This window comes from Glandiceps talaboti, chromosome 7 (assembly GCF_964340395.1).
Source record: "Glandiceps talaboti chromosome 7, keGlaTala1.1, whole genome shotgun sequence".
NCBI classification, from domain to species: domain Eukaryota; kingdom Metazoa; phylum Hemichordata; class Enteropneusta; family Spengelidae; genus Glandiceps; species Glandiceps talaboti.
Genome location: NC_135555.1, coordinates 14,559,537 through 14,573,156, shown reverse-complemented (window position 1 = coordinate 14,573,156; position 13,620 = coordinate 14,559,537). Strand labels below are relative to the sequence as shown.

The 13,620-nt window shown below is 37.5% G+C and overlaps 1 protein-coding gene across 1 annotated transcript; it reads right to left on the bottom strand.

Annotated features, from left to right (window-relative positions):
- Positions 1-9,209: 9,209 nt before the first annotated feature.
- Positions 9,210-13,532, bottom strand: LOC144437986 (UDP-glucuronosyltransferase 2C1-like). Its single transcript, XM_078127018.1, has 4 exons — positions 12,651-13,532; positions 11,327-11,546; positions 10,342-10,561; positions 9,210-9,486 (listed from the first exon to the last, which is right to left on the bottom strand). Exons 1-4 carry the CDS (start codon positions 13,530-13,532, stop codon positions 9,210-9,212), a joined length of 1,599 nt encoding a protein of 532 aa, XP_077983144.1.
- Between the last annotated feature and the right edge of the window lie 88 nt (positions 13,533-13,620).

Below are 13,620 nucleotides of genomic sequence, written 5' to 3'. Positions count from 1 at the left end.
AGAGGATATACTATTACAAAAACTTTAAGTCAAAATATGGATCTTGAAACACACAGCTATAACTGAGTCCGAAGGGTTCCAAAATGACAAATGTACAGATTATGTACTTAAAATTATGAATACGAGTATCTACCTCTTGTTTCTTTATTGTGCTTTAACATTGAAAACTAATCACTTCATATTTGTCATACTTTGTAGTATAATTCAGTAAATATACACTGCAATTTAGTAATTATAGTACATAATCTGATATATTAGTGTAATTTACCATGCTAAGCTCTATTGTACTGTACTGTACTTTTCTGCATCTGCACTGTATTGTACTGTATTGAGCTGCAATGTACTGTACTGCAGTGTACTGTACTGTACCGTACGATACGTTACTCTACTGCCCTGAACTGTACTGTACTGTACTGTACTGTACTGTACTGTACTGTACTGTACTGGTCTGTGCTGTACCGTACCGTACCGTACTGTAATTCTACATTGTACTGTACTGTACTATACTGTACTGTACTGTACTGTACTGTACTGTACTGTACTGTACTGTACTGTACCATGCTGTACCGTACCATACGGTACAGTAAAGCAAAGCAAAAACAGCAAAGTGCAATATAGTATACATGTAGTACAATTCATTGTCATACATCTCATCACAGCAGTACTTCACAGGACATCAAAGTACAGAACATTATTAATCAAGTAACATGTCAAACAAAAAACAATGCGTTATATGTAGTGGTACATAGTCAAGACAAACATCTCAATAACATAGTGCCTTGCTAATCAAAATGACAGTAAAATACAATAAATGAACAAGAAGCATTTTAGCAAAAGCAACGAAATCGTAGAAGTTCTTCCTGATCATGTAACAAGTATATATATGGTTGACATACATTTAATCAACAAGATACTGTGAGAAACTAATGACCTGGAAATAGATAAGTTGGGCCACAAGTGGGAAAGGAACAGTCAATAGTATGGCTTTATCTTTTATGACGGGGTAAAATTAAGACAAGGGAGAGCTCCCGGGCCCAAGTTATTTTTCGACTGTAAACGTTTGACTTAGTGTATGAGTAACCCCTCACACACACACACACACACACACACACACACACACACACACACACACACACACACACAATACAAAACAAACAAGCAAGTAAGTAAGCACGTCCACATGTTATGTATTATGAATATCGCTCACTATTCTTCGACAACTATTGTGCTTCTGTTCCAATAATCTTTTAAAATACAGTCACTTCTATAGCTCACTGTAACATGACCTAGCCACAAGTTAAACCTATTTTTCTCTACCAGTCCAACTCTTTTAAATTCCTGTACTTCCCCTAATGTCAAAACATTCTGGAAAAGGTCCAAAATCCATAGACTGTCATCGCTTGCCATTAACGTTTTCTGGCATAAACCTTCCACTAACGGGTGTACCTCCGTACTCAATGTACTACGATCTCTGGGTAAGCATTTATAGAGTCCAACAAGTTCCAACGTTTGGAACAATTTCCTCGCATATTCTACCCAAATTTGGCGCAGCTCATTACACGACGAAAAACGCCACTCTCTAAGAATCAAATTGCGGAGCTTTGGCATCTTTACTATACAATCGACAAATCGCTTGAACTGATCGATAGTAACGATGTCTTCACCTGCAGGGCGACCTAACGATAACACTTCTATGTTGCATTCCTTCTCTGTCATGAATGTACAAATATCAACGAAATCGTCATGACCAACGTCACAATTATTAATTTTGAGACTCAAGAAAGTGTTTTCCGCTTTCTGGTTTTCCAAAAAATCGACGGCATCGTATATAAAAGGTTTAATATTACAAGAATAGAAATCAAATGCCTTCATAACACCCTCCCCATCTCCAGCATAAGTCAAAAAAGAAAACTGCCTATGGATTGCAGGGCGATTGCTACCTACATCTACAATGATTCCACTATCTTCACCAGCGATTACACTTGCGCTGATTCCTACACTAACACTTTTATGTTTCTCCTTTTTCCTGATTGTTTCATAAATCTTTAGGAAATTTACAAAATCATTTTCCTTTGGACTTAAAATATCCCCAGCCAAGGGTTGACGCATGGTTAACACAAGTGAGTTATCTGGATTCAACATTTTCATGTATTTAAGTAACCTTTCAAAAGCATCCATATTGACTGACATACACTCGATATTCAATATCCCAATATAATTATTTATATTTGAATCAGTGAACACGGAGGAAATTAAGTCAACCTCTTCCACGAATAAAGCAAGGAGCATTCCATCTTTATCTCGTATTGCTGCCTTTTGTATCTGGTTAGCAAGTGTGTCTTTATCAGGGCCGGTCGTCAAGTCTAAGAGTATGGGGCTACGAGCAGCTATTTCCTTATGGGTTACACTACTTTGTGACCCCCTACATTTGATAAACATGTCTATTTTCTCTGATTTGTAGGACATCACACGGAACAGTGAACTAAACCTTTCAATATCGCTGATAAACCCCATTAAGTCTAGATTTAACGTCGCCAGGTTGCTACTCACGAGAGTCGCCTGTTTGACCAGTTGTTCGCACAGTCTAATGTCATCCCGCTGATCAGAACGCAAATGTATAACCATGTGGTCATTTGATGGTCTAATAATTTTTGCTGCGCAATGCAGAAGAGTTTCTGAAATTTCCGTTTCCTTCACGAAATCAAAAACCTCACAAAACGTAAGATAACTTGGATCGTCATTCACCTCTTTCCAAATGCTATTAAATAGGTATTCGCTTTTCTGGTCCAGTATGCCTGACAGAAATCTTAGTACATTATGAAGGTGATACTTATGTCTCCAAACCAATAACTTTCGCAAGATACTTTGGAACTCGGCATCGTTGACTTGGCACAGTGAAGCTACATAAAGCGCAGCAAAGAACTCTTGGAACGTTTTGTGCAATATTATGAAAGATGAACGGGACAGCGATGGCCTGCCATCTGGGGAATATTTGGTCAGAAATCCCATCCCAAGTATGTAACAATTTTCTTCCAACTTTAAATCTTTCTTACTGAATTTAATATCTTCCCCAAGGAGTGCTTTGATTGCAAGTTGACCTAGGTAAATGAATTGTTGCTGAATGGTTTCATCAGATGTATCAGGGTCTATGTCAATTTTCTCACAGTACCTTTCGACAATCATTTGAACAATATGTTGATATATGGTAGTAACCTTCCGTGTGACACTACCAAATTGATTCCAAATATCACACATCAGTAATGCATTTAATGGACATTCCATTAAATCTAAAATGTAAGCGTTATCTTCAGAGCTTTCAATTTCTTTGATAAACAAATCAGCCCTGTCAGGTCGCTTAAGAACCTCAAAATGCTTCTGTATAAACTCACACAAACTACTTTCCTTAAACCCCTTTATAAGCAAAAACCTGTCAACTTGAAGCTTATTTTTCTTTGATGTGGTTTTGTCTTCGTCACGGATTTTGCGGGATGTTATGATAACTTTACAATGGCGCAATAACCTGCCCTCTAATATCTTTTTCACATCATTCGTGGAAGTAGCGCCTACCATTTCATCCAAACCATCAAGAATAAATGCAATTTTCTCTTGGTTTCTTTGGATGTACCCCCATAATTTATCTTTATCAATCAAACTATCTTCTGGGAGTAGCATTTCGAATAATGCTTCGGGAAGGCATCCCACAAACTGTTGTAACTTCAAAACAAAAACCAACTTAGTATCTCTAAGAACTTCAGTCTTTCTTCTTGCCCAGTCATATGCTAATTTCAAACAAAGAGTTGATTTACCATACCCTGGGTCTCCTTCTTTCAGTACACGTCTTGGATCACCTGTATCTTCCATCCCTGTGAATATATCTTCTGTGTTGAAAGGCTGATGTCCTGATTTAGTTTGAAGTTCAAGCTCGGTATACATATCGTCTAGTTTCACACTTTCATAGCACCATGGCAACGGCCGGAATCCGGACAGCTCAGATGTGTAAATGTCACGCAATTCCATCTCACATTGGTTTGCCGCCTCAATTAAAGGGTCTGCTGTGATAAAATAAAAATGAAAGATAAGATGGTCACGTTTGTGCTCATTTGACCAACCTACATTATTTGGACTGATTGCGCTCGATGACTTGTCAACTGTTCGAAGATATTTTTGTGTATCATTTTTGGAATATCTGAAACTTATTTCTTAACATCTAATATGAAGATGGGTAATTAGCATCATTTGTTGAGGATTACTTGCATGCGTTTTGTAGAGTGACATCAAGAGGGAAATGCATATAGTAAATTTACAAATGCTATAGATATCCTATTTTATCAAATGTCCGTATTACAATTATTCTACTCACCCTGTGATAACCCATCATCTGGAGCCTGTTTGGGGCTTTGCTTTTGATAAGTAGCAACCTCCTCCATACTTTGTTTACATTTCAGAATACCTTCATTCAATTCTCTTTGCTGTTCTTCGACTCTCTTGAACTTAGTGCTCGTCATATCCACTAGCAAATTTTGTTTCGATAAGATATCCTCCGCTGTTGCTTTAGTCTCTGAAACGCCTTCTCTAATTTGTGATGTTTGTTGTGATTGGTCATGCATAAATTCTTGCATTTTTGACATCTCTGAGGATGTTCGTTCTCCACTGAACACAACTTTCTCTGAAAGTGTTTGAAATTCACTTTGTAAGCTCGACTGCTGTGTGACAATACCTGTTACGCTCTTATCTATGCGTGATCCGATATCATGATAATCGCTTACTATCATTTGCATTTGCCCAAGGCTATCTCGTACATTCGTCCCTAAGACTTGTTGTTTCTCAAGATTCTGGTCTGTTTGATGTTGGATATTGGTGAGAGAAGCTTCAATGTCTCTCAGCTCTACTTTGACGGCCTCAAAACCTTCTGTGGTCTTGGCATCTAAAGACTCGATCATCGTTTTAGCTTCTTGGTCATCCATGTATAGTGTTCTAAGAAGTTCCTCATAATGGTCTTCTTCTTCGTGATCAATAGATTCATTGAGCCACTGGTTAATTTTGGATTGACTGGCACCCAGCCTGACTAGCGTAGCTTCCAAATCGGACCATCTTTTGGTAAAGTCATTATTACTAATACCGGTAGATTTGATATGCCCGTAGAGACTATTACGGAAGAATCTCAGGCGTGCTATATCAGCTTCTGGTGATAAATCTGTAGGCTTGGGTGGATTAATCCATCCTGGCCACATAGGTCTTTGTAAACCGCCGAGATGACCGAGGCTTCGGATTAGAATAAACAATAATGATAAATCAAAGTCCTGAATAGACGGAGGTTGCCCTGATTTGGGGTAAAGTTGGTTGTACAGTTTATGGCTCAGAACTTTGGGTCTGAGACTATGAAAGGTTGGTTGGTTGGACTGCAAAGCTGCTTGAAGAGTTTGTGGTGCTAGAATCCCAACTAAAAATTGCCTTTCAATTTCAGTGCCTTCATTGATCAATAGAGCTGTCAACCGTGCACCGTTCAATGACTCCTGAGTGTAAACTTTCTGTGATGTTGCCATCATTGAGAAATCCCAGATTTGGAGCAGTTAATGTCGTTGTATGTAAAGAGGCTGGGTTGATAGTAGCATTTCTATTAGTACATCAGATACAACTGTAAAGAGAGAAGGAAACAATAAATAATGAGAATGCTATTGCCAAGCTGTCGAAATATTTAATAAATTTAGAAAGTACAGAAGTCTTTAGAGGGTAAGGTTGCTGACACATAAAGGATGATCATATAGCCTAGATTGGGTTATTAGCCGCAACTTTTATAAAGGTGTAACATTTCTAAAATACACTGTTGTCTGATTGTACTTGATGTTCCCTTAACCACACATCAGTTTTACTTTCTTTGTCTTAGATAATGTCATTTGACGTTGCTATGGGCACGGTCTTGGCTGTTTAACTAAATCAATTCACTTTACTACACACTTGATTGTACATTACATCACTGTTGTTACTTGTGTAATAGACAATGCCATTCAACAGTAGATTGGTGCCGTCTTATTAGTTGCTAGGCATAATTGTGAAATTTATTTTTTTGAATATTAGTATTTACTCATTTGGTTGCAAATTACTTTTTCTAATATTTGCAAATGGTCCTGGCATTTTGTTGTTGCTAAGGTTTTTGTCATGGTTGCTAGGAATAATTTTGTCAAGCAATTGATGTTTAGACTATTGATCACTTTTTTGACTAACAATGCCATAGACTTAATTTATAAATATGACGTCATTTTAAGTTGAATAATTTTAGACACTCCTAGAAACATCTCAGTCACTTTTTAGACTGATGTGCGAAATAGTTTTAAATTATTGTTTTGAGAATTAGTTTTCCAGTTTTTTTGGCTTTTGATTGAAAATTCCTTAGACCTAATTTGCATACCAATGATGGGATCATCTAATTTTGAGAATTTTATATACATCTAGGCCTAAGACAAATTATGTGGTTCCGAGTATGCTCAATTTTAGAATGGGTGGGGTAGGTAGATTTTTATTTATTTATTTATTTATTTATTTATTTTCATGTGCGAGTGTCTAGTTCAGGTAGTTATATGTTTTCTGTTGTTTTCCATATGGTCTCTGTGTTATTGGTTTCTTCCCATCGAAAGTTGATGTCAGTTTCCGCATCCACTATTTCTCGCGAGACTTTACAAGTTTCGCGATTATATTTTTTATTCTCGAATACGTAAACAAATGTATAGGGTCGGCAGTAAAAATGTAGGTGGGGTCAGGTAAACCGGAACTAAACATATTCTAGGCCTAAAAAAAGCATATTTAATAATTTCGGACCAATCTGTCCGGTAGTATTAACAGTTTAAACAGATATCAGTGTGCAAGACCTAATTTACATATCACTGAGCCGATCACTTTGCCCTGAACAATTCACAACTTTGAATACTAGGCCCTAAAAAAATTTCCTTCAAATACAAAGGCAATTGGTCAATGTGTTCTTCAGACAGTCGGGTGGACGGACAGACTGACACGTGTCTAAAGTGTACAAGATGCCATTGCTGGATCATCTTATAATCAATTATTTCTCACCAGACACACCGGAAACATACCCGTGTACTTATTTCCTTTAGTGCACTGGGTCTTGCATTGTTGATGTGTCACTTACATTCTTACTCACGACATAGTAATAGGGAACTTGCAAACCCACCATGTTGAATGTTGCATCATGGGGAATGTGATAATAAATACTAATCAAACATTATTGTAAACAATACTGTTACATTGTCTGTAACCACAAATAATCAATTCAATGTTACCCTGACCATTGTGGGAGGTTAATTTTGTCAGTAGCTCCAGATTAGGTATCACGATAACCACAGATAATCCCATAGTCCTATGCACCTGAGCATGCTCAGTTTGGATTGCAAGTTCCCTATTACGGCTTGATAATTGGGTTTTCATGACAGATAAAAACACAAAACATGTTTATCTTCCTAGGTTATAAGATGTTACTGGTATCGTGGTAGATTTTTAATACTAGAAATAACCACACGCCATCATTGACTTTTACCCCCGCGTTACATGACCTGATTGACCTAAAGTCTGACAGAACTCGTGACTTTGGCGCGTCATAATATAGGCGTATGGAAAAGTCATAGTTGACTTCTAAACCAGCTCTGTTCTAAACAATTGAAGTTATAGATACCAACCATCTTTATACGTCCCCGACAGATGATATGATCGTTTAAGGCGTATTAAAATGCTAGACTGACTGATCAGTCGGCCGTCGGTCTAATCTCTGAATCTGATAACAGTGCTTTTACAAAAGTCGGATGAAATTCTCAGAAATCAGTAGGATAGTAAAATGTATCTAGCTTACCCGTCTGGTAGTGATTCCTCTTACATGTCTACAGACTGTAGTGATCTTACAAATAGAGTTCATAGTTACTGCGTGTTGGGACTTAATTCCCATCATTTCCTGACTTCCAGCATCTCGTAGGACCCGAGTACTGCAAGTCTCGCGAGGCTTCATCGGTAGTGAGGTATATCTAAAATTGCTAAAACTGAATGATTTAACCCCATTACTACCATTACATGATTAGCTAGGGATGCTGCAGAGGACAAATGTAACTTTTCCTTGTGCCTCCGCTCTTTGAATAGGCTGAATTTCTTTTTAAAAATAAAAATATATGTATATATGTAGTCCACACACACACACACACACACTATGTTTATATATATATATATATATATATATATATATATATATATATATATATATATATATATATATATATATATATATATATATATATATATATATAAACTGCACCTTTGCAGAAAAAAGAGTGGGGCCGGGAGGGGGGGGGAGACCTCATATGAAGGCACAGTTTTTTGTCAACAGAAAGTGTTTTTATTTCCTAATAGGATAGTGTGATGTATTGTTCGTCTGTACCCTTTAATCAGTTTTTAGATAATTATATAAATGTTTGCCGAAACTTCAAAATTTATTTATATCCCAGTGTTTTGACTTCAGTTTTGGCCTAACAGATTTCAGGATTTTGTTGTTGTTGTAATAGAAGTTATTTGAAGTAGTGTGCATGATTTAGTGTGTAAAAGTGTTGGCCAAGTAGTCCCATCATGCAGACCACCGAGTATCATAGAAGACTGACTAATTGTATTGATGGTGTTTGCATATAGCCGAAGAATAAGGGATACATACATGGTTGTTTTGTTGCTATAGGTGTGGCCATGGTTGCTATGCACCCTTGTGTTGTTCCAATGTTTTCCCATTTCAGTAATTTACATACACACACATACACACACACTCACACATACACATACACACAGAATTCAAATGGCTGCATACATGTATGTTTAAGTGCAACATGGCTTCTTTACAATATTTTAAATTTGAGCAAGTTTTAATACAAATGTGTTATTTTCTCAGCCAAAGGCATTATGGTTGATAGGAGTAATCAACACAATTGTACCTAAGGCACAAATTAGTCTAAGAGGACTTTTTCTTTGTGTCAGAAACATAATTAGGTAATGTAAACATTCTGGCTAGACTCACAACACAAGTTTACCTGACATGACGTAAACATGCGCATATACTGGTGTGAACAGAATAAAACAAGCAAGACACACAAAACAAGTATCCGGAAAGATATATTTCAAATTACTGTATTATTTAAAAATACAGATTTTAGAAAGTTTGTTAACCAATACAATCATTCTGATTTATCTTTACCCCCACTTGGAGTACAAAGACCAATGGCAAAACAAAGGGTTTTCTTCACTATAACTATAATCACCATGGTAACAAACAACATGAAAAGAAACACATCGATCAAATAGTATTGAATGAAATTCAAATTCATAGCTTCAGGCCTGAGGTGTTGGCCGCCATGTCTTATGACATGTTCCACCCAGTAAACGACCGTTTCTCCAGCTGACATCGGCGTATCTCTATGGATACGTGACACACGTTGTGCATTTTCCTTGTAACTATAGAGAGAGAAAAAACCATAACTGTACATTGATAGAGTTAATAATTATGAAAAATGTAAGACACTTACACATGAAAACAACTTGTTGGTGTTTGTAATACATGTAAGGAAAGAAATCTGTTGAGGAAAAGATCGATAGTAAAACAAGTAATTAATTTAGTCAATGAACTCGTCCTGGATGTCTTTTTTTGAAGCCATTTTGCGCAGTGCATCTATAAAGTGTCTTGCAGCATGGCCGCGGACCGCACTTCGGGAAGTTGCCGAACAAGCCCACTGTATGAATGATTTCCTCCTAGCGTCGAGGCAAAACTCTCCAAGCGCATTCTCGAGATTCTAATCATATTACGACGATCCCAAATACTTACACTTACAGGACTGACAGAAAAAGAGGAGGGTGGAAAAGCGCAAAGCAGACATAGAAGATCCCTTATGATAGTTTTAAGACAGGCAATGAAATGGGTGATATTGGAAATATTACTTGGAATTGCAATAGATAGTATTAGTACTCATTTTACGAGAGACCGAGATTTTGCTGATGTCCTTGTGATAGTTATTCCAAAAAGGTCATGTTTGCCTCAATTACATTTTACTAAAGTGGTGTTTTGTTGAAATAACTCGGCACTTCAAGCACGTTTAACCCGGGTACCCCTTACTAAAATTTGTCTTGCCGGCTAAGTGAATGATTGAATGTCATCCATTAGTCTATACCATGTTTGACGATACTTGAACACATAGTTCGTTATTTAGAATGGCACTTAGATTCATATTAGGTTATAAGGTAAGTGGTCAGGAAAAAAATAGATACGATTTTGTTACGAAGCCAATCATAGTTAATCTATGCATGGAAACATACCTGGGGTCCGATATTACCATGGTAATAGCATCGTAGAGGTCCTCAGGAGTCAGCGTATGCAAATCTACACCCTCTGCCATACCAATCTTCTGCATTCTTTTGAGATTATCGAACTGATCGGTAAACAAAGGAATTCCGACCATAGGAACACCGTGGTAGACTATTTCGTATACACCGTTTAGGCCACCATGATAAACTATAGCCTTGATCTTGGGATGACCTTGAAATAAGGTATGAATGCAAATTAATTGAAGGTCTGCCGACAAAACTGCTTTAAGTGATGGTGTAGTGTCCGTTAGACTGATCGCTTATGTATCTGACTGACTGAATGAATGAATCACTAACAGACTGACTGACTGACTGACTGACTGACTGACTGACTGACTGACTGACTGAGAATTATGCAGCCTGTTTACAGTAATGTTGTGTATTACTTGTCGCTGTTGTCACACTCCTAGCCACCGAAACCAACGCTTGTGTTGAGAATGTGAACAAGTTGGTAATTATGATTTGAAAATGTACATACGATATACCCTGATTACAACCATGACATTCAAATGACGTCATTATGTAAATGTACAACCCAATACCCTGATTACAACTATGACATTATCATTCAAATGAAGTCATGTGTAAATGTTGACCAGTAACCTGATTACAACCATGTCATTATTCAAATGAAGTCATTATGTAAATGTACACGTAGAGCATAGATGAACACAGGAGTTAACACGTGAAGCATGTGAAGTGTGATAATTTACATGAACTGTAAATTAACATACAAGGGTCTGATAACAACCTTATGGGGGGGTGGCTTATTGAATCAGTTCTAACGGTTCTCAACACAAGTTAGATGCTTTTGGAGGGCTAAGAGGTATGACAACTGTTAGCTACTACCAATGTGAACAACGCAGTAGAGATCAGTAAATAGGCTACAAAATGAAATAACTTGTCCATAAACTGTTTCAGTTTTGAATGAACTTACCAAGTAAATCGTTTTGTGGAATCCATTTCATAATTTTTGTGTTGTCTCCTACAGCCTTTAATTCGGGTCCGTTGTACTTCATAATGACTTTCTGTGGTAACTTTGCCAAGCCAGCGGCGAATATCTCTGCTTTCTGTACAGGTAGTGCTTCGATTTGGGAGCCCAGACAGAAAACTACGAAACCATCATCCCCCGAAGACTGTACAAAATTCTCAAGCTCCTTCAATAAGAAATCAGATAGAACAAATCTCATCATATAAAATCTCATGTCAACGGAGCAACTAATAATGTTACAAACTTTAACCTGATAGAGCTGCACCAGCTACAACTGGTATATTTTCTTCATCAAGAAACCAATTATATATTTTAAATTATTGGTCAGTTACTTATGTATTAACTAACATCCATTAGTACCGTAATAACATGTATGATCGTGAACGCCATTGATGGCGCTGTTTTTAGGAACGGACCTAAAACTCAATCTGATATGATTTATCAAGTATACAGCTACAAAAAAAATACGTTCACTTATAGGAGAGTCAACACCGTTCAGGATGAACAATATTACGAGTAAGTTATTATATCTAACAAAACATTTTTTTTAAATATCTTCAGTTGAAGCTGATGCAGCTGTTAAGGCCTAAAAACTGTTTCCGGTAACCCGACCCGGCCCCACCTAGTTTTTCACTGCCGACCCTAAACTTTTTTTTTTGTTTACATATTCGAGAAAAAATATAATAAAATTGTGAAAATTGTGGTCTTGCGAGAAATAGTGAATGTGGAAACGGACATCACAATATAAAACTGTTCTTCCAATCTGTGATGGCTGCAGTACATCTGATGGGAAGAAATTTAAACCAATGACACGCAGACCATATGGAAAACAACGGAAAACATAGCTGCCTGAACTAGATACTCACACATGAAAATATTTTAAAAAATCTACCTACCCCCACCTATTCTAAGATTGAGCGTAATCAATTTGTTAGGCCTAAATATAGCTAGTTAATACATTGAACAAACAGAGGGCAGCGTGATTGCAAATATACCATGGCCAACGCATATAACGTCAAAATGTATACTAACATGGTATAAATACAACAAAGTATTACATAGGCCAAGAGCTCACCCACTCCAGACTCAGACCACTATTGGAAATTCTCTATAGTGTTCTGAGCTCTAGATGTCAATATTGAGTGAACCATAGCAAATGAATGAACCATAGTCAGTTGAATCTACGTATGAATGCAGTATGACGTCGACAACCCTCAATGCATTGTTTCCACACATTACATTTGTACATCAAGTTATATACATATAGTACCTCATTCAACGATTCAGCCGGAGAAGCAGACAGACCTCCTATTGGTATTACGTTTGGCATTAGTGGTCGGGCAAATTCAAATGCAAAATCGGAGTACACAAAATAGATCTCGGCGCTTCTGAAGACCTCATGAAATGTCATGTCTGGAACAATATTATATTTTTCTTTAATTTTCTTGTATGGCGCCCAGAAGAAATATTCCCACATTATGTATGAGGCCATGTAATGCATCGTATTCTTTACCCGTTCAAAGAAATTCATTTTGTCCGACAAACCCGTCATTAACTCGGGGACATATGCAGGATTACTGGGTACACCAATCAGTCGACCGTCAGCCATCGGCGCGATCCGATTAATGGACGCACCAACGAACGGCAAAGACAGGTGTTTTGCGATCAACATCGGACATGCTACAAACGTGTTGGCGATCACAATATCAAAGTTGTGCTCACGTAGACGTTGTAGGAACGCACTGTCACTAAATATATCGTCACATTCTCGGGCAAACACTTCTTCAAATAAGGCGAACACATCGAATAGCGATACATCTCCACTGGCAATCTTGGATTCGGCATTACTGGTGTATGCTTTAAACTCTTCATACGATTTTGATCCGTCGAAAAATTCCAACCGGAATATTTTGGCATGCTTTTCGTGAATGCCTGCCTTGCCATAATAACGCTTGTTGATAACCATCGTTACATCATGGCCTTGAGCAGCAAGATGTTCCCCATACTTCGCTAATTGGTTATATGTACTTTGCACACTAAACCCAGGCAGGACTAGGATTTTGTAGCCGAGTGTAAAATGCGGAAACAGCACAAATGTAGCTAGAAATACTACAACGTGTAAGTTCGCTGCTGGAAAAACATTCGTCGCCATCGTGGTTGTTGGAAGACGATGTCTGAACAAAAGCAGCAAAGGTCAAAGGTTAAATTGAGATCCGCCCCATACAAATACCAACTGTTAA